At 50.0% G+C, this 18,916-nt stretch overlaps 1 protein-coding gene across 7 annotated transcripts in view; it reads left to right on the top strand.

The window, feature by feature from the left end:
* The window catches only part of DLEC1 (DLEC1 cilia and flagella associated protein), a 94,587-nt gene extending 75,778 nt beyond the window's left edge, over positions 1-18,809 (top strand). For 3 of the 7 annotated variants that reach the window (XM_053600853.1, XM_053600854.1, XM_053600858.1), the window contains 17 exons: positions 3,654-3,807; positions 4,463-4,573; positions 5,759-5,889; positions 6,355-6,537; positions 7,818-7,888; positions 8,372-8,523; positions 10,508-10,626; positions 11,089-11,159; positions 12,542-12,747; positions 12,846-12,962; positions 13,057-13,182; positions 13,290-13,384; positions 13,610-13,694; positions 13,859-14,068; positions 17,078-17,239; positions 17,874-18,455; positions 18,551-18,687. In XM_053600853.1, the coding sequence (XP_053456828.1) occupies positions 3,654-3,807; positions 4,463-4,573; positions 5,759-5,889; positions 6,355-6,537; positions 7,818-7,888; positions 8,372-8,523; positions 10,508-10,626; positions 11,089-11,159; positions 12,542-12,747; positions 12,846-12,962; positions 13,057-13,182; positions 13,290-13,384; positions 13,610-13,694; positions 13,859-14,068; positions 17,078-17,239; positions 17,874-18,455; positions 18,551-18,559 (2,584 nt within the window). In that variant the 3' untranslated portion in view covers positions 18,560-18,687. Of the gene's footprint in view, positions 1-3,653; positions 3,808-4,462; positions 4,574-5,758; positions 5,890-6,354; positions 6,538-7,817; positions 7,889-8,371; positions 8,524-10,507; positions 10,627-11,088; positions 11,160-12,541; positions 12,748-12,845; positions 12,963-13,056; positions 13,183-13,289; positions 13,385-13,609; positions 13,695-13,858; positions 14,069-17,077; positions 17,240-17,873; positions 18,456-18,550 lie in introns of those variants that run through there. The other 4 variants (XM_053600856.1, XM_053600855.1, XM_053600857.1 and 1 more) reach the window with 4 other exon arrangements.
* The last annotated feature ends 107 nt before the right edge of the window (positions 18,810-18,916 follow it).

Raw genomic sequence — 18,916 nt, forward strand, 5'->3', positions numbered from 1 at the left:
TCTTCTGAATTCCATTTGCCTGGAAAATTGTCTTCCAACCTTTAACTCAGAGTTTTAATTTGTCTTTTGAAGCTAGGTGTGTTTCCTGCAGACAATAAATGGATGGCTTGTGTTTGTTTGTTTTTTTGTAGAGACAGAGTCTCACTGTACTGCCCTCGGGTAGAGTGCCATGGTGTCACATGGTCACAGCAACCTCCAGCTCTTGGGCTTATGCGATTCTCTTGCCTCAGCCTCCAGAGCAGCTGGGACTACAGGCGCCCGCCACAACACCTGGCTAATTTTTTTTTGTTGTTGTTGTTGCAGTTTGGCCAGGGCTGGGTTTGAACCCACCACCCTCGGCATATGGGGCCGGCGCCCTACTCACTGAGCCACAGGCGCCGCCCTGGCTTGTGTTTTTTAATCCAGTCAGCCAATCTATGCCTCTTCAGTGGGGAATTCAAGCCATTAACATTTATTGAGATAATTGATAAGCGTGGTAGTGTTTTATTCATCTTATTTTGTGAGAGTCCATTGCTTACTTTTATTTTTTGCATCAGTGTGGAAGTTAGGTTCTGTCCTTTAATTGCTGAGTTCTTACTTTGCTGTTGATCCATTGTGATGGTCAGTGTGTAGAACAGGTTGAAGTATTTCCTGTAGAGCTGATCTTGTTGTGGTGAATTTCCTCAATGTTTGTATATCAGTAAATGATTTGATTTCTCCCTCAATTTTAAAGCTTATCTTAGCAGGATATAGAATTCTGGGCTGGAAATGGTTCTGTTTAAGTAGATTAAAGGTGGATGACCATTGTCTTCTTGCTTGGAAAGTTTCATTAGAGAAGTCTGCAGTCACCCTGATGGATTTTCCCCTGTAGGTCAACTGGTACTTACTCCTGGCAGCTTGAAGAAGCTTTTTTGTCTTGACTTTGCACAGGTTCATTACAATGTGTCTTGGAGAAGCTTTTACAGATGAGGCGACCTGGGGTCCAATATCCCTCTGAAAGGAGGGTGTCAGAATCTTTTGTGATATTTAGGAAATTTTCATTTATAATATTCTCTAATATGGCTTCCATTCCCCTGGGGCATTCTTCTTCCCCTTCTGGGTTACCTATAACTCGTATGTTTGAATGCTTCATAAAGTCCCATAATTCTGTCAGCGAACGTTCTGCTTTCTCTCTCTTCTTTTCTGCCTGTTTAACTATCTGAGTTATCTCAAGAGCTTTGTTCTCTACCGCTGAGATTCTTTCTTCTGCATGGTCTAATCTGATACTTTCTATTGCATCTTTAAGTTCCTTAATTGACTGCTTCAATTCCTTTAGCTCTGCTGTATCCTATTTGTATTCATCATATCATTCATCTTTTATTTGATTCTGTTTTTGGATTTCCTTTTGTTTATTTTCCACTTTATGAGCAGTTTCCTTCATTGTTTCCATCATTTCCTTCATTGTTTCATCACCTGTATTCTAAATTCCCTTTATGTCATTTCTAACATTTCTTTATAGGTGGAATCTCTGCAGTAGCTACCTCACAGACCCTTGGTGGGAGGGTGGGGGTTGCTTTGGACTGGTTTTTCATGTTCCCAGGAGTTTTCTGCTGATTCTTCCTCATGAGTGATTTCTTTTATCTGTTTCCCTGCCCTAATTTTCTTTTCATTTCCTCTTGATCTTCAAGTTGCCATGCCTCTGGACTAGGGTTTTGATGAGTACCCCAAAGATTCTCCCCTTTCAGATTGTTAGGGAGGAAGCTTTCTGCTTGCACTGGCCTTTCCAGCACCCACTTTAGGTCTGGGCATCCCAGCAGGCATGCTGGCCACACTCCAGTCATGGGCCAGGCTGGTTACCTGGTCATGCACTCCCGCTTCACCTAAAGATTCCTACTGACAGATTTTTGGTAGAGTCTTTAGTTTTTTCTAGGCATAAGATCATGTCATCTGCAAAGAAGCCTAATTTGACTTCTTCCTTTCCAATTTGACTTCTTCCTTCCAAAATGAAGATGCTCTTCATTTCTTTCTCTTGCTTGATCACTCTGGCCACGACTTCTGGTAATATGTTGAATAATAACAGCAAAAGTGGTATCCTTGTCTTGTTCTAGTCTTTAGAGGAAAGGCCTTTAATTTTTCTCCATTTGGTTCAATGTTAGCTGTGGGTTTGTCACATATGGCCTTTATTATTTTGAGATATTTTCCTTCTATAATTTTGATGTAGTTTTTTCTTTAAAGGGGTGTTGACTTTTATCAAATGCTTTTTGACATCTATTTAAACAATCATTTAGGTTTTATTCTTGATTCTGTTAATGTGGATTTATCAAGTTTATTTATTTGCGTATGCTGAACCATCCTTGCATCCCCGAAATGAATTCTACATGATCCTGGTGAATGATCATTTTAATGTATTGTTGAATTTGTTTTCCTAGTGTTTTGTCAAGGAACTTTATATTCATCAGTGATATTTGCCTGTAGTTTTCTTTTTTGTTGTGTGTTTGTTTTGTTTTTGTATCAGGATAATTCTGGCCTCATAGATAAGTTTGGAAGTATTCCCTCCTCCTTAATTCTTTGTGTGTGTGTGTGTGTGTTATGGTGTCATAGCTCGCAGAAACCTCAAACTCTTGGGCTCAAGTCATCCTCTTTCTTCAGCCTCCTAAATAGCTACAGGCACCCACCACAACACTGGGCTAGTGTTTCTATATTTAGTATAGACAGGGTCTTGCTCTTGGTCAGGCTGGTCTCAAACTCCTGCACTCAAGCAAACTACCTGCCTAGGCCTCCCAGAGTGCTGTGATTGTAGGTGTGAACCACTGAATCTTGTCTTCTTCAATTCTTTTGAAGAATTTGAAAAGGATTGGTATTAGTTCTTCTTTAAATGTTTGGTAGAATTCAGCAGTGAATCCCTCAGGTCCTAGGCTTTTCTTTGATCAGAGACTTTTTATCATGACTTTCATCTCATTAGTTTTTATTGGTTTATTGATGTTTTCTATTTTTTCATGGTTCAGTCTTCGTATATTATGCATATCCAGGAATTTATCTATTTTCTCTAGGTTTTCCAAGCGCTTGCCCTCACAAGAAAAGCTGAACAAACTAAAAAACAATGATATTTCTTAAACCCATCAGAGAATTAAAATCACAGGAAAAGTAGCCAACCCCAAAACTGTAGAGATAGGCAAATACAGAGAATACAAATCAGCTACCTGAAGCAGAAGCTACTAGAGCCAGTAACAGGAACACTTAAATAGTAGCTTCAGCAATTCCTGGAGGCTAAGTGTAGACTACCTTGAGAGATAAAAACTCTAGGATGTTCATTAGGTCCTTGTGGGGAAGACTGGAAGAATTTCTCTCATTTGACCAGGGTGGGTAGGGAGGGGAAGTAACCATTCTGAAATAAACACAGAGTATCTTCACAACAATTTCTCTTATACTTAAGTATTTCAATTTTTGGAGTAAATGATATTTTAAATTTCTGTTTCTGCACATTTATTGTTAGTGTATAAAAATGTGATTGACTTTTGTATGTTGATCTTATACACTTTGCAGAGCTTCTCTAATGCCACTCATTACTTCTGGGAATTTTAAAAAATGCAGATGCCTTGGGATTTTCTGTACAGACTATCCTGTTCTTCTATAAATATGGACAATTTTATTTCCTCTTTTCTGAGCAGCATACCTTTTATTTCCTCGTGTTCCAGCTACCTTCCGGTCTATGCCGAGATACAGAAGCCCCATGTGTACCTGCAAAGCAGCCAGGTGGAAGTCAGCAACCTCTACCTGGGTGTACCCACAAAGGCAAGCGTCATACTCATCAATGGCACACTTCTGCCTACCCGGTTCCACTGGGGCAAGGTGAGTGAGCCCAAACCATGGCCAGCAGGTCTGTAGCCCTCAGCAGCAGAGGGCCCTGTATGTAGAGGGAGCATTATCCCCCCAGCACTCCCCATAAAAGACATTCAGCTTCCCTCTCATAGCCTGTCCCTTACTCCACAGTGCCCAGAAAGACTTCTCAAAGGGTTGGCACATCTGGCCCAGCTTTTTCTTGTCTCACCTTTCAGGAATCCCTATGCCCTGCCAGAGTAGGAATTTTAGGTGAACACAGCTAGATTCTCAGAGCCAGCAGAACCCATGACTGGCCCAAGTGCTGTTGAGAGTCCAGCTGTGGCACTGCACCTGTGGTTGACTGTGGAGCTTGCTATGAGTGCTGTAGGAGACAAGGCCATGTCTGTGTGCATCAGAGGCGACTGCCCTCTTCTTCCATCACTCTGGTTCTCCCAGGACAGCTTCTTTAGTCCAGGCAACCCAAGACAGGTGGTGAAATCCATCTGGAATCAGAAGGGAGAAAAGGGACATACGGTTTATTCCCAAAAGTAAGCACTCAGCCCTATGGTTCTTGCTGCCAGCTAGCCTCCAGTGTTTTGTGCAGTGGTGCTGAGCACTCAGTTTGGATGCTAGTGTATTCTGGGAGCCCAGTGAGTGACAACGGGCCCACCCATGTGTCTTCTAGCTCCTGGGGCACCAAGCAAACTTGTGTACAGTGACAGTCTCCCCCAGACGTGGCCTGCTGGGGCCCAGTAAGGAGTGCCAGATCAACTTGGAGTTAACCGCTCATACTCAGGTAAGTCAGACAACGTGAGGACTGAGTGACCAGGAGGGCATCATGCCAACTATTTCTCTGTCTCCCAGGTAGGCTCTACTCAGGCCCTATTCCCCCTTGTCCTCATGTTTGGGAAAGAAATTTCTTGCATTTGGGTCTGTGGTCCCCATTCATCCTGGGCCTGTTCCCTAAAGACACAAGGTCAGGGAGCTTACTGTGGGCCTGGATGTATCCTAAGATCCATTGGCTATTCCTAGGCTTTGGAACCAGCTTTTGCCCATTCTAGGGAAAAAATTCTCTGTGGCCACAGGTGGGCCCAGCTTTCCAGTTTGCCCAGAGATGTATGGCAGAGCTGCTGCTCACAGCAGATACTGTACTGAGGGAGGCTAACTGGTGCCTAAGAGGGCATGGCTTCTCCCTGGCATGGCCCAGAGGAAGGCCATTGAGGCAGAACATGCTCAGTACTTGGGCCATTGACAGTTGTCTCTTTGTAGTTCTTATGGGAAGAGAAACATCTTCTTGAAAAGACTTGAAGACTCAGATCTCAGTTCCTCACTGGCAAATGTGGGGATAGTGGGTCGGAGCTTAAGGATGACAGACAGGCCCAGCCCTGGCGCAGAGAGGATCTTGCTCAGGAAGGGTTTGGTTCCTAGGCAGCAGCTATATTAGAGTAAATGTGCAGGTTCTCCAGAGGTCCACTTTGTGGGGTCTGCCCCATGGTATCTCCAGCCTGGCAGGATGTTGTCCATCAGGTGGGGCTCACCAGAGATACGGGAGAGCCCTTCTACAGAGATGAGTCCTAAAAGAAGTCAGAGCCTTTATGTTGAGCATCCACAGCAGCCTCCTTTTTTTCTTTTCTTTTTTTTTTTGAGATAGAGTCTTATGTCACCCTTGGTAGAATGCCATGGTGTCACAGCTCACAGCAACCTCAAACTCCTGGGCTTAAGTGATTTTCTTACCTCAGCGTCCCAAGTAGCTGGGACTACAGGGGCCCGCCACAATGCCTGGCTATTTTTTATTGCAGTTGTCATTGTTGTTCAGCTGGCCCAGGCCAGGTTTGAACCTGCCAGCTGAGGTGTATGCATCTGGCGCCGTAACCACTGTGCTACGGGCGCCAAGCCAGCCTCCTCTTTTGTGGAAGTCCATCTGGGCTCATCTTCAGAGGTCCCAACCCTGGGTCTTAACCCTGGATGGGCTTTCTTGTAGGAAGAGCTGACCGATCTGGCCCTCCCTTGTTACGTGTCAGGCATGAAGAAGCTACTGGTCCTTGGGATTTCTGGGAAGTCCAAGGGACTGCAGGTGGCCATTACCATCTCTATGGAAGGCTCTAATAGCAGGTGAGCCAGGGCTGGGGCAGGGCCTGGGGACTGAGGCAACTACAGAAAGGACTGGCCTTGCACTGTGGTCCAGTCCATTCCCATCCAGTTCCTGTAGCCAGGAAGAGGACACAGTATTATTGCAGCCTCTCACCACTTCTATGGGAACAGCTCCCTTTACCCTATCCCTGCCCTCTCTGTGCTCCCTTCCACATTTGGAGGCATGGTGTCTAAGCAGGTAGGAAATGGCAGGGGACATGATATAGGCACCCTGGGCTTTCCCACAGGAGGCCCAGCAACTGGGAGACATGCAACTGGCCAGGAACAGTTTGTACAGAATTTGGGTCTTCTCTCAGTGTCATGGGTGTGGAGGAGGGAACCCGAGGATGAAGCCTAATGTCCAGGCGGCTTCCGCACCCTCACCTTAGGTGGCTCTCTGGGCAGGGCCAAGGGGGCATGTAACATAGTGCTTCATGGTGTTTCCAGCACACAGGAGTGGCCAGATGACCTGAATAAGCTCTGCCTGGATTTTGGCTCAACGGTGCCTCTGAGGACCCATGTGAATTGTCAGCTCATCCTCACCAACTGTTCCCCAATACAGACCTCCTTCACCCTCAAGTTTGAGTACTTTGGCAGCCCCCAGAATAGCCTGAGCAAAAAGACTAGCCTGTAAGTCTTATTTCTTTCAGAGGCATTTCCCAGGACAGATGTGTGGCTTAGGTGGCCAGAGGCTGGTCAGTGCAAGAGGTGGGAGTTTGTGTTTTCACAGGTGAACATGTAGAAATGCAGGGAGGGAATTGTGCTTGCTGCCCACCTCTCAGACCCTAGGTGGGCCATGGGAAAGACTGGGAGCTTCCTCAGCCTGGGCTGCCAGAGTGAAGGGCTTCTATTTGACCAGGCAGATGGCCTGTAGGTGAGGAAGAGGTTACTGTAGGTCGAGGGAACTATGCGGGCAAAGGTGTGGGAGTGAGTGTTCAGGAGCAGAGTATTCAGGGAACACTGAATAGTGTGCCTGGGCTCATGTGAAGAAGTGAGGGACGAAGAGATGCCCCCTAGATAAGACCAACATTAGCCCTGTGGTCAAGGGCAGAGGCAAGACCTAGAACACTTGCTTACTCTCTCACAGACACACACATAACACACACATGCATACACACCCTTGCATACACACATGCTTACACACATGCACACACACATGCGCACATGCATACGCACATACCCAGATGCATATACACGTACATGCATCCACACAACATATGTACATATACACTCACAGTGGTGTGCCAACTTAGCCAGTACTGGCTCAGAACAGCCGATTATTAAATATTCAGGCATTTTGCAAGGGTGTAACTTGAAATCAGCCATGGTGAAGGTATTTACACCAAAGAAATTAGAAAATACTATAAGACTTTTTTTCTGGAGTGTCGAGACCGTGTTGGAGAGCCCACCACCTAACCTTCTGAGGCAGGAGAACCTAACTTCAACACCACTGCCTGAGTGGTGGGAGACCCCTGAACAGTTTTTTAAGCCATTAACTTTCCAATCCCAAAAGCTAGTGCGTACCTGATGACAGATGTCAGCAGGAAAGACTAGAAACGGGGGCCTGTTGCTGAAGTCCAGGCTAGAGATGGGGAATCTGGGCTGTGTTTGCATCCAGGGATAACCAGGGCACAGAGCCTGGAATCCTTCTGGGTTTCTTGGGGGGCAATCCCTGCAGCTGATAGGTGGCCTGCAGCTGGGATGCTCCAGGTGGTGGGCTACTATGGGAGCAAAGACCAGAGAAGTGGGCAAAGAAAATACCTGACTAGCTCTGCCCTAGGAGGAGCAGGCAGGGCCACCTTCTTCTGCTGGGCACTTTGTGGGATGTGGGCTGCCACAGAACATGGTCTGGTAGGTCCTGGGACAAGATTGGCTTCCTTAATACTATTTCTGCATCTCCATTTGTAAAGCCCTGACATGCCTCCTACCCTGCTAAAGACGGCAAGGATCCGAGAGCTCTTGGCTAAGCGAGAGCAGCTGGGTAAGAGCCACCAGGGTGGGGCTGCTGGGCCCAGGCAACAGTCAGAGCTGAGTTTGACATGACCTACTGAGGATGTGGACCAGCAGCTTCCAGAGAAGGGAGAAGGGGACCAGAACCCCAGACTCCTCTCAGTGTCTTTCCCAGCAAGGAACCCAGATGGCTACAGGGCTCCACCTGACAGTGCCCTTCTCTTAACTGAGGCCATTTCCCTGCTGGGACATAGGCTCATACACAAGGCCTGGGTTTGATATGGGATGAGTGATGGCTAATGAGGGAGGGCTCCCACTGGGGCATGGCCCCCCAGGAGATAAGAGGCTGGCCTCTGGGTTTTGTACTCCCAAGAAGAAGATAAGTTTAGCCTTACTGTGGAGAAGCTTTAGGGTGGCTTCCCTGGGGCAGTACTTTGCTATCACCTGAGAGTTTGCACTGCACTTCACTACCAACCCCAGGGCCCTGAATTCCCCTTTCCCGATTCCTCCTCAGATTTTATGGAAGGCATGTTGTCTCATGGGAAAGGAGCTGCCTTCTTTCCCCACATTTCCCAGGGCATGTTGGGGGCCTACCAGCAGCTGAGTATTGACATTACAGCCTGTGCGAACATGTGGGGAGAGTACTGGGACAACCTCATCTGCATGGTAAGGGCACACAGAAGGGCAGTGGCCACCCCAGCTCTCCCCTGCAGGCTCCCTTTCCTCTAACACCTGGCCCTCAGCCTCACAAACCTCACCAAGTTGAAAAGCAATGCCCACCAAGCTTGGGATGGCTGTTTGCATCTGATGTAACCTCTGGGTTTGAGCCTGAGACAGTTTAGACAGGCGAGGTCTTCGTGAGAAGTAGAACCTTTCACAGCATTTCCCATGAGGTACAGATCTGTGTCCACACCAAGGAGGGCAGAGGAGTCCCAAGACTTGGAGGGACAGCAGCTGCCTTCCAGACCCACACCTTTGCCCAGCACTGTGTGCATTCATTCATTCATCCAGGGGTCCATTCATTTGCTCCTGCATTTAGCACAAATGGAACACCTGCTGTGTTGTGTACAGGGCACATTACAGGCTAAACTTGTCCTGTATAGCACACTGTACTGTGGAGGACATGGGGAGGTATAATATCACAGATGACACCAGTGAGGAGCTCCTAGTTGAATATGGGGTGATGAAACTATCCTATATTGTTTATTGTTGCTTAGAAGATTTTCATGAAATATTTAATAATTGAACTGGTTAGTTATAGTAGACATTTGCTTTAAATGATTTGTATTATGCATGACAAAGGGTTGATCATCTTCATTAATCTATAAAGAGTTCCTAAATAACATTAAAGGGAATAAAAAATATCCCCAATAGACAATGGGTTTGAATAGACAATTCCAAGAAAGACAAATACAGGGCTGGGTGTGGTGGTTCACGCCTGTAATCCCAGCACTCTGGGAGGCTAAGGTGGGTGGATCGCTTGAGCTAACAAGTTCGAGATCAGCCTGAGCAAGAGTGAGACCCTGTCTCTACTAAAAATAGAAAAACTAGCCAGGCATTGTGGCGGGCGCCTGTCGCCCCAGCTACTTGGGAGGCTGAGACAAGAGGATCACTTGAGCCCAAGAGTTTGAGTTGTTGTGAGCTATGCTGCCACATCCCTCTACCAGGGACAAGAAATTGTGACTCTATCTAAAAGAAAAAAAAAGAAAGAAAGACAAAGCCAGTAAACATATGAAAATCTGTGACCATCACTGGTAATTATAAAAAGGCAAAGTAAAATAACCATGGAATACTGGTTTTTGTTAGATTAGCAAGGTTTAAAAGTTGTTGGTGAAGGTGCAGGGGAAGTGTGCTTCCTGGCATGTGGGCATGAGGTGGCACCTGGTACCACCCTTTGGAGGCACTTTGGGAATGTGTTGGGTGCACATTTAAATTTGCCCCAAGGAAAGAAGCAGATAAATGTTTAGATTATTTTATACCAGATTTACTTTTTTTCCAGCAGTTTTAACAAAGAAAAATTGAAAAATAAATAACCTCTGAATCCATGTCCATGAGTAGAGGGTTAGATAAAAACCTCAGGTCACATCCCTTCAGTGGAATTGTGTACAGCCTGTTATGTGATGCTATAAATTTTTTATTAGTAAAATTATCTTATATTGTTAGAGAAAAGAGAAGATTATTAAAGAAAAACATGTTGCCTAGTATGCTCCCCACTTGTATCTGTGTTTTATCACAAGAGAAGTATAGATATTTGTACCCTAAAATGTAAACAGAGAGGCATGATGCAGGGGTAGGATTATATTTGGTTAACATACTCTTAAATTTTTTTAAAAATAAGCATTTATTACTTTTTATTGGAGAGAAAAATCATAAAGTTCTTTCCATTTAAAAGATGCAGAAAGTTGATCAAAGAAACCATGGGAGAAGAAAAATCATCAGGCCGCAGGGCTGGTGGTAGAGATGGCAGGAGGAGAAGGGGAGCTGACGCCAGACAGCCCCAGGCTGTTGGGTCAAGTGGGCTCAGACAGTGAAGAGTGTGGCTGGGGATAAGCTGTGACCTTGGGCTGGCTAGACAAGTGGAGGCCTTGCCTGGAGGAAATGTGGTAGCAGCCTGTGGCAGGAGACACAAAGGGTTGGTGTGTGTTTGCAGGTAGGAGACCTGCCACCAGCAGTCATCCCCGTGCATATGGCTGTGGTGGGCTGCCCCATCAGTTCCCTGAGGACCACCTACTACACCACTGACAAGTTGCAGAAGGAGCCTGTCATCAGGTACCTCAGCCTTGCCTTTCCCTCTGCTCCCTGATGGCCCTCCGAAATCCTCTAGCCTTCAGGCAGGACTGCTCATACCATCTCATTGCAATCCAGCTGGCCAGGGCCATTTAATGCCACCTACAAGGTGGCTCCAGGGAATGTCTGCCTGGAGAAAAAAAAAGTCCTGGGGCACATGTTGCCATCTGCACATCTCTGGGGGCTTTGTGGGGCGGGCGGAAGACCTGGTCCTGTACACAATTGGGCTGGAATCCGCATGGTCGGCTCAAGGTGGGCGGGGATGAGTTTCCAGGGCAGGGAGTAGCCATGGAGCACAGTTCACCAGGTACTGCATGGGGAAGGCTCAGACCACTGTGGTGCCTCCTTGCTGCCTGAGCTCCAGCCTGAGTTATACTCTGTGAGATAGCCCTGCCTGCAAATGTGCTGGCTGTGGCTGTGCTGAATCTGGTCTCCCTGCTCTAGGTTTGGTGCCCAGGTCTCTGGAGGAGACACGGTTACCAGAACCCTTCGCCTGAATAACTCTAGCCCCTGTGGTAAGATGCTTGCAAGCCTGTGGGGCTCTCGCCATAGGCCATGCCTTGTGGTGAGCCAGACTGGGAGTGAAGATGGGACTGGGGAGATGACAGCCAATGAACAGATCCAGGAGTCCATGCAGCCTGCAGTTACTGGGGGAGGCATGGAGAAATAAGATGGGAGCCGCCTGAGCCAGGGTGGGATTGTCAGAGAGAGCCACTTCTGTCCTGGAGGACGAGACTGGCCCTTGCCCAGCCTCAGGTCTCCCAGTGTGGATAGGACCACAGATGCCCTGCTCTCATTGGGGTCACTGCACATAGGGACAGACACTTCTAGGGAATCCCTTTCTTCATACCCTCAGTCAGCAGGACCTGAGCTACATGCCAGGTACTGGAGGTACAGGACAACAGGGTCTCTGTCAAGGGACTTACACTCTGATGGGTGGGATAGATGTGACCAGGGACTGCAGTGTGTTGAGGGCATTGAATATGATTGAAAGGGCAGCCAGAATGCTAGGAATGTATTAGGGGGTCCAGGCTTCCCTGTAGGACATGTAGGCTGAGCCCAGGAGGAAGGTAAGTCAAAATGACATGTGGAGGGTGAGGAGTGCTGGGAAGAGCTAGGAGAGGTGCAAGGGGCTGACATTGTTGAGAGGGGACGTTGGCCATGCTGATCCCTGGGGAGGGGGCAGAAATAGGACTGAAGGGGGGGGATGAGATAGATGCAGGCACATGTGGAGGCTTAGGACAGGAATTCAGGGACTTTCGATTTGAGGGCTTCTGAGAGATGAAGTGGGGCTGTCAGCTGGGTGCTGGGGAGGTAGGTGGAGGAGCTGGAGGGGAGAAGGGACAGCCTGGCATTGTTGTGGTACAGGCTGGAAGGAAGAACAACGTGGGCCCAGTTTAAGCTGGGGACAGATCTGGAGATGGCATTCTGTTCAGGTGGGGGACTTTCTGCCCTGGTGCCCACAGGTGCAATTCAGTTTCTTCAGGACTAGGCTTTGCCAGGTGGGAGCAGTGGTGGCAAAGGGAGTTCTGAGGATGCTGGCAGCTCCCAGAGACTGGCCTGGCTGGGGAAGGAAGTGAAGGCAGGCAGAGTTAATAGGTGGAAGGAGAGGAGGGCAGCAGCCAGTCAGCAAATAGGCCAGAGGGAGAGGCAGTTGTGGAGAGAGTGGAGTGCCTGGCTTCAGGCTTCTGAACGTGGAGCCCTGACCTTGTGACCATGAGGCAGTAGAGCAGGATGGCCTGTAAAGACTATTTTTTTAAAATGAAGTTTGCCTGAAAGTGGCATTAGAGAAGTAGCGAGGCCTCTGCAACTTCTCTGTCCAAAGGGTTTGAGGAGCAAGGTCCAGGGGAGATGGTCTGTTCCTCATTTCCCACCCGGGTCCCCATGCCTATCCCAGACATCCGCCTGGACTGGGAGACCTATACTCCAGAAGACAAAGAAGACCGGCTAGTGGAGCTGTTGGTGTTTTATGGGCCACCATTCCCACTGCGGGATCAAGCTGGGAAAGAGCTCGTGTGTCCTGAGACCCCTGAGGGCAGTGTCTTCCTCTTGTCCCCAAGTCCCTCCTATGTGTCATTATCCAGCCTTGAAGCTGCCCCATCGGTGAGCAGGGGAGGAGGGGCAGGGTGGGCTGCCACTCTGACTGCTGGGGTGTGGCCAGTGGGCCAGGTGAGCCCATGTGAGCCTCAGTTTGGCGATAGGTTGAGGGCAGTTCCAGTGCCAGCAGCAGTGAGGCAGAGAAGCTAATCTCAGTCATCCTGCGGGAGCACGAGGGCATGCCCACCGACCATCTGTACTCTGTCAGCCCCAAGCAGGTGGTGAGTCAGAGTGGGGGCTGGGAATTGTCTTGTGGCATCTACACTGGCCATCCAGTGGGCATGAAGCAGTGCTGAGGCCACTGTGTTCATGCAGGTGGTCCCTGCTGGGGGCAGTAGTACCATCTACATCTCCTTCACGCCCATGCTGCTGAGTCCTGATACCCTGCACAAGGTGGAGTGTACTGGCTATGCCCTGGGTTTCATGAGCTTGGATGACAAGGTTAGCCTCCTGGCCTGGGGTGGGTGCCAGAGCCACTGCCTCTCTCCTGGGTAGCACATGGCTGGCTCAGCCTAGGGACCACCAGTGATCAGGCGTGGACTTGGCAGGTGCAAAGGGCAATTCCAGGGAAGAGAAGTCGCCTGCAGGGTTTTGCTGTGGGACCCTTGAGACTGGACCTACATGGCTACGTGAGGCCTGCACAGTTGAGTTGTCTGGGCTGTCCCATCCTCTCCCATTCCCCTGTGGGAAGCACCCTCACTGGGTACTGGTGGAGCCAGACAGGGGTCTCAGAGCAAAAGAACAGAAGGAAGGGAGGAAAGGCTGGCAGGGAGGTCCAGGGAGAGGGTGGGTCCAGGCCAAATGAGCAGAGTAGGGGCAGCCAGGAGGCCCCTGTGTGGGCCCTGCCCTAGCAGTACCTGTTACGCAGGCTAAGTGTGGAGCTGGACTATGGCAGCAGCATGCAGTTCCGATGCCAGGCCAGTGACCTCATCCCAGAACAGCCCTGCTCTGGAGTGAGTGCTGCCACCCTCTGGCCCTGCCTGGCTCTCACATGTCCCTGTGGGTCCTTCTGGGGCACAGACATTGCAGTCTAAGTTCCCTCCCCCTTCCAGGGCCATGGGCTTGAGAAAAGGGAAGAGACGCATCCCTAACCTCCCCCACCTCTGTGGCTGCCCAGGTGCTGAGTGAGCTGGTGACTACCCGCCACCTGAAGCTGATCAACACTACAGAAATCCCACACTACTTCCGGCTCCTGGTCTCTAGGCCATTCTCTGTTTCTGAAGATGGGGCTGGCCAAAGCCAAAGATCTCCTGGCCCGAAGCAGGAGTGTGAGGAGATGGTCTCAGCAGGCAAGCAGCTGGTGCTCCGGCCTCAGGAGAACATGCTGGTCAGTAGGGGGGTCCATAGCCCACACCCCTATGGCACACTCACACACTCACGTGTGTGCCGACAACATACCTGCACACCCTCACCTCTGTACTCATACTCAAACTGCACATCTGACCCCACCGTGCCCTGCATGTGTGATCCCTGGTGCACTCCCATTGACATACCACTTTTAGCACCTCTGCACAGGTGACTTACATGTGCATGGATGTCCCAGACATTGTGTCCACCCACATGCCTGTTGCAGAAACACACCCACACTTTAGTCTCACCCCCCCAACACATACTGATCCTGATCGTGACCAATGCATTCCCATGAGCATCTCTACCTCCCACATACACTCCCTCCCTTCTCCTGCACCTTTGCCCAGGGGTTATGCCCAACTTAGGTGAGCCTATGGCTGGACTGCCATAATTGTAGGGCACTCCAGGCCCCACAGTCATTTTGCCTCTTCTGACAGGGCCTCAGTGAGAACAGGATGCTAGATTCTGAGTTTGGTGTTGAGGGGGTGACAGGGCCCTACTAGGAACCACTAAGTTCTTTTTTTGGTGGAGAGGAACAGAATCTTACTATGTTGCCCTCTGTAGAGTGCAGTAGTGTCACAGCTCAAAGCAACCTTGAATTCTTGGGGTTAAGAGATTCATTCTCTTGCCTCAGCCTCCCAAGTAGCTGGGACTACAGGCGCCCGCCACAACGCCCAGCTATTTTTTGGTTGTAGTTGTCATTGTTGTTTGGCAGGCCCAGGCTGGGTTCGAACCCGCCAGCTCCAGTGTATGTGGCTGGCACCCTAGTCCCTGAGCTACAGGTGCTGAGCCAGGAACCACTAACTTCTGACTCCTTTGTTCTCCGAGGCACCCAGAATGAGGATAGGTTGCAGTCCTGTGTAGGGCCGGGTGTGTACACACCTGCACAGTGGCACTGCCTGGACAGACCACTGGGCAGCCCAGACAACTCACTGTGCAGGCTTCACGTAGCCATGTAGGTGCAGTCTCATGTAGGGTCCCACAGCAAAGCCCTGCAGGCGATTTCTCTTTCCTGGAATTCGCTGGACAGACCACTGGGCCTGGTACCGCACTCTCTCTCCTGCTTCCCCTCCTGTCTTAGGCCCTCATTCCTTCTATCCTTGCAGGGCTTTCCCTTGTGCTCTTGCTCTCTAGAGCCCCAGCTGACCCTTGTTTCACTCTGCATACTCCTGGTCAGCTCATCCACTCCCAGGGCCTCAGTGAACAGCCACATTCACGTGAACATGTCACTCTGTGTGAGGGCCTACCATGGGCTAGACGCTGTGCTCCCCCACCCCTCTTCATGGAAGTAGGGGAGATGGACACAGAACTGCTGAGGACAGAAACAAGGACACCCTTACCCCCCAGGAGGGGAAGGCCAGAGCAAGCCAGAGGACCCTTTCCATCAGAGCTCCCCCATGGGGCTTTGCACTTAGCCACCAGGTATTTAAAATCCTTGGGGGTATCCTGGGAAAGCCCAAAAGTTCCCCTAAAACAGGACATCAGATAACAGCACTGCATCTCACCCTTCATGTGCTAACAATGCTCAGACATCTGGCTTCTGATCAAAATTCTCTTTCAAGTTCTAGAGGCAAACTCAACCTGTCCAAATCAAATTCCCCATCCACTCTCCACCCTGTCCTGCCCCCTCCCTAGTGCGCCCTCTTTGTAGGGGTACTTCCCCTCAGTAAATACCACCACTCTTACTCTCTTGCCCAAGCCCAGCTCTAATACTTCTCATCCTGGGCTCCTCTCTTTCTGACCAGCCACTAAGCCCATGGATACCCCTCCCGAATCTCTCCATGCTTCTCCCTCCTCTGCTGTCCCCATATCTTGGTCTAGGACAGTGGTTTCCAAGCCTAACAATATAGCAATGCCCTAAAGATACAAGCTCTCAGTCCCTCCTCCAGAGATGTGTAAAATTTGTATTTCTTTTCAAACAAAAGAAGCTCCCAGTCCCGCCTCCATAGATGTGTAAAATTTGTATTTCTTTTCAAACAAAAAGATAATTTCCTTTTTATTAGACATGATATAAAGCATTTTAAAGCTAAATTACACATAATTATTACATGATACCCAATCACTAAGCCAGTTTCAGAAAAGACAAATTTCTTATTTCAATTTATTCAGTAAGATGACATCAAAAATAACGAAGGCCTTTTTTTCCTTCTACCCCATTCCCTAAATTTACATTTAAAACTAATATATATTTTAGGCTGGGCACGATGGCTCACACCTGTAATCCTAGCAGTCTGGGAGGTCAAGGTGAGTGGATTGCCTGAGCCAGAGTGAGACCTTGTCTCTAAAAATAGCCAGGCTTGGTGGGCTCCTGTAGTCCCAGCTACTTGGGAGGCGGAGGCAAGAGAATCGTTTGCCAAGGACTTGAGGTTGCTGTGAGCTATGACACCACCACACTCTGCCAAGGGTGAGAAAGTGAGTCTGTCTCAAAAACAAAAAAAAAAAACACATATATATTTTACTTGTATTTTTAACAAATGCCTCAGTTGATCCTGATGAGCTTGTGCTAAAGACTGTGTCTGGGAAGCAGGAACCCAAGCTCCATCCTGTCTAGCCTGAGTTACAGTCTCCTCCTCCGGACTGGTTTCTCTATACCTGCATGGGCCCCTACAGCCTACTTCCTGCAAAGCCAGTGACCTCTGTGGGAGGCAAAGCTGACTCAGACGTTCCCCTCCTTAAAACCCATCCGAGGCTCATCAGGATAAAGACCAAGTCCTTCCTCAGCCTATAGGCCCAACCACAGCCCAGGCATTCGAGGTGGTGATGGGTGGTTCGCTTGCTGTCCCTTCCCCTCCAGCCTCTGACCCCTGAGGGAAGGTGCAGCTTAGCCCAGGCTAAGCGGCGTGCTAGGCAGCATCTGTGGAATGAAAGCCTCAGGCAGGGGTGCTGCTGAGCTGTTGGCTGGGTAAGGCTGGGCCACAGTTTGGGGAGGGAAGAGGCCACCCACCCTAAGCAGCCTGCAATGTCATTGTGTCCCGTGTCTGGCCAGGTGAACGTGTACTTCTCACTCTCCCTGGAGCTGCTCTCCTATCAGAAGCTCCCGGCTGACCAGATGCTACCCGGGGTGGACATTCAGCAGAGCGCCAGTGGAGAGAAGGAGATGGTGTTTATTCAGAATCTGCTCCTAGAGTATAGCAACCAGACCACTCAGGCGAGTCTCAGCCTGCCCCACATACCTCTGTTCTGGTCAGAGGAGGACAGCACCAGCAGGGCCCTGCCCTGGGAGCTCCCTCTGGCCTGAAAGAGGCCCTAGGTAGCTGCTGGGGCAGAGGTGGGAACCCTAGGTGATGGGGTTGTGTCCTGCAGTACCTATGGGTGACATGGGAACTGCCTGGAACTAGAGTAGGACACAGCTGGGGCCTGAGGCCAAAGGACATCTCCACATGGTCCAGGGCCCAAGAGGAACTGAAAGCTGGACCACAAGGGCCCCCATAGGAGGGAAAAGGAGTGGAGGAGGACAAGGAGGGGTGAAGGGGGACGAGGAAGGGTGAAGGAGAAGGAGGGGTAGAGCAGGAGCAAAGGTGGAGGAGGACGATCCAACTGGACCCACAGGGAACAGGGACTAGAGCTTGATGGGAGTAAGGGTGGCAGGGACGGCAGGGAGAGCACATGGTGCTGCCTTGGCCCATTCCCTACACAGACTGTCAGCACCCTTGCCACCCACCAGAGTTCCTCCCTGCTGTCTTCAGAAGCATCAGTACTTAGAGTTGGCAGGGTTTCCTGTGTCCCAGAGACCTAGGCTCAGAGACCAGTTGGAGTGGGCAAGGTTGCCTGGTCCTGTGTAGGTTGTACCCCTGCGGGCCACTGTGGCTGTGCCTGAGCTGCAACTCTCCACCAGCTGGGTGGACTTCGGGACCTGCTTTGTGAACCAGGAGCGAGTCCGGGAAGTCTACCTGATGAACCTGAGTGGCTGCCGCAGCTACTGGACCGTACTGATGGGTATGTTCTGCTTTTCCACCTGCCCACTGCTCCCCTATGGGGCTGTGCCAATACAAGACCCCCAGGAAGGGGTGTGCCCTGTCCCTGCATGTTTGTTCTCAGGGCTGGCACCACCTGGAATTTGTGCAAAGATAGCCAGTCCCCCAATCCCAAGTGATACCAGGGTTGCCCTAGCCTGTGATGCTAGACAAGACAAGAGGTATACTGCTGAGATGCAGGCAGGCCTGTGGGTTGGTGAAGGCTTTCCAAGGCAGCACATTGAGCTGCCTGAGCTGGTATGTGTTCTTTCTTCCCATCGGCGCAGGCCAGCAGGAGCCAGCCAAGGATGCTGTGGCCTTCAGGGTGTCTCCAACCAGTGGGCTTCTCGAGGCACGACTCATCAATGCACCCCCAAACTCCATCACCCTGAATGTTTACTTCACTGCCAGGTATAGCATCTCCTGGCCTTCCCCCCACTGACCCCAGGGTCCCAAATTCCTGCTCGGGGACCCCTCCTAACCTCAACCCCATCCACTCCCCACAGGAGCAGTAAACTGTATGAATCCACGCTGGTGGTGGAAGGCATGCTTGGAGAGAAGGCCTGCACCCTTCGGCTCCGGGGCCAAGGCTCTTATGACGAGAAATACATGTTGCCTTACCAGCTCTGAGGGTCTGCCCTACACCTCAGCCCCAGTGCCCAGACGTGGAATAAATATGGCCCAGGGCTGAGGAGCAGGTCTGGGCAGGGACACAAACTGGGAGCCCTCTGAGCAGCTACTGGAATGGAGACTCTTCCTTCCATGACACATCTCAGCCTAGGCCTTGCACATGTGTCCTCAGAGCTAACGTAAAGACTAGGTGGAGACCATAGCAGTTAAGAATCGTTATTTAGATGGAGCACAGAGAAGGC

Source organism: Nycticebus coucang, chromosome 8 (genome assembly GCF_027406575.1).
Source record: "Nycticebus coucang isolate mNycCou1 chromosome 8, mNycCou1.pri, whole genome shotgun sequence".
Taxonomy (NCBI): Eukaryota; Metazoa; Chordata; class Mammalia; order Primates; family Lorisidae; genus Nycticebus; species Nycticebus coucang.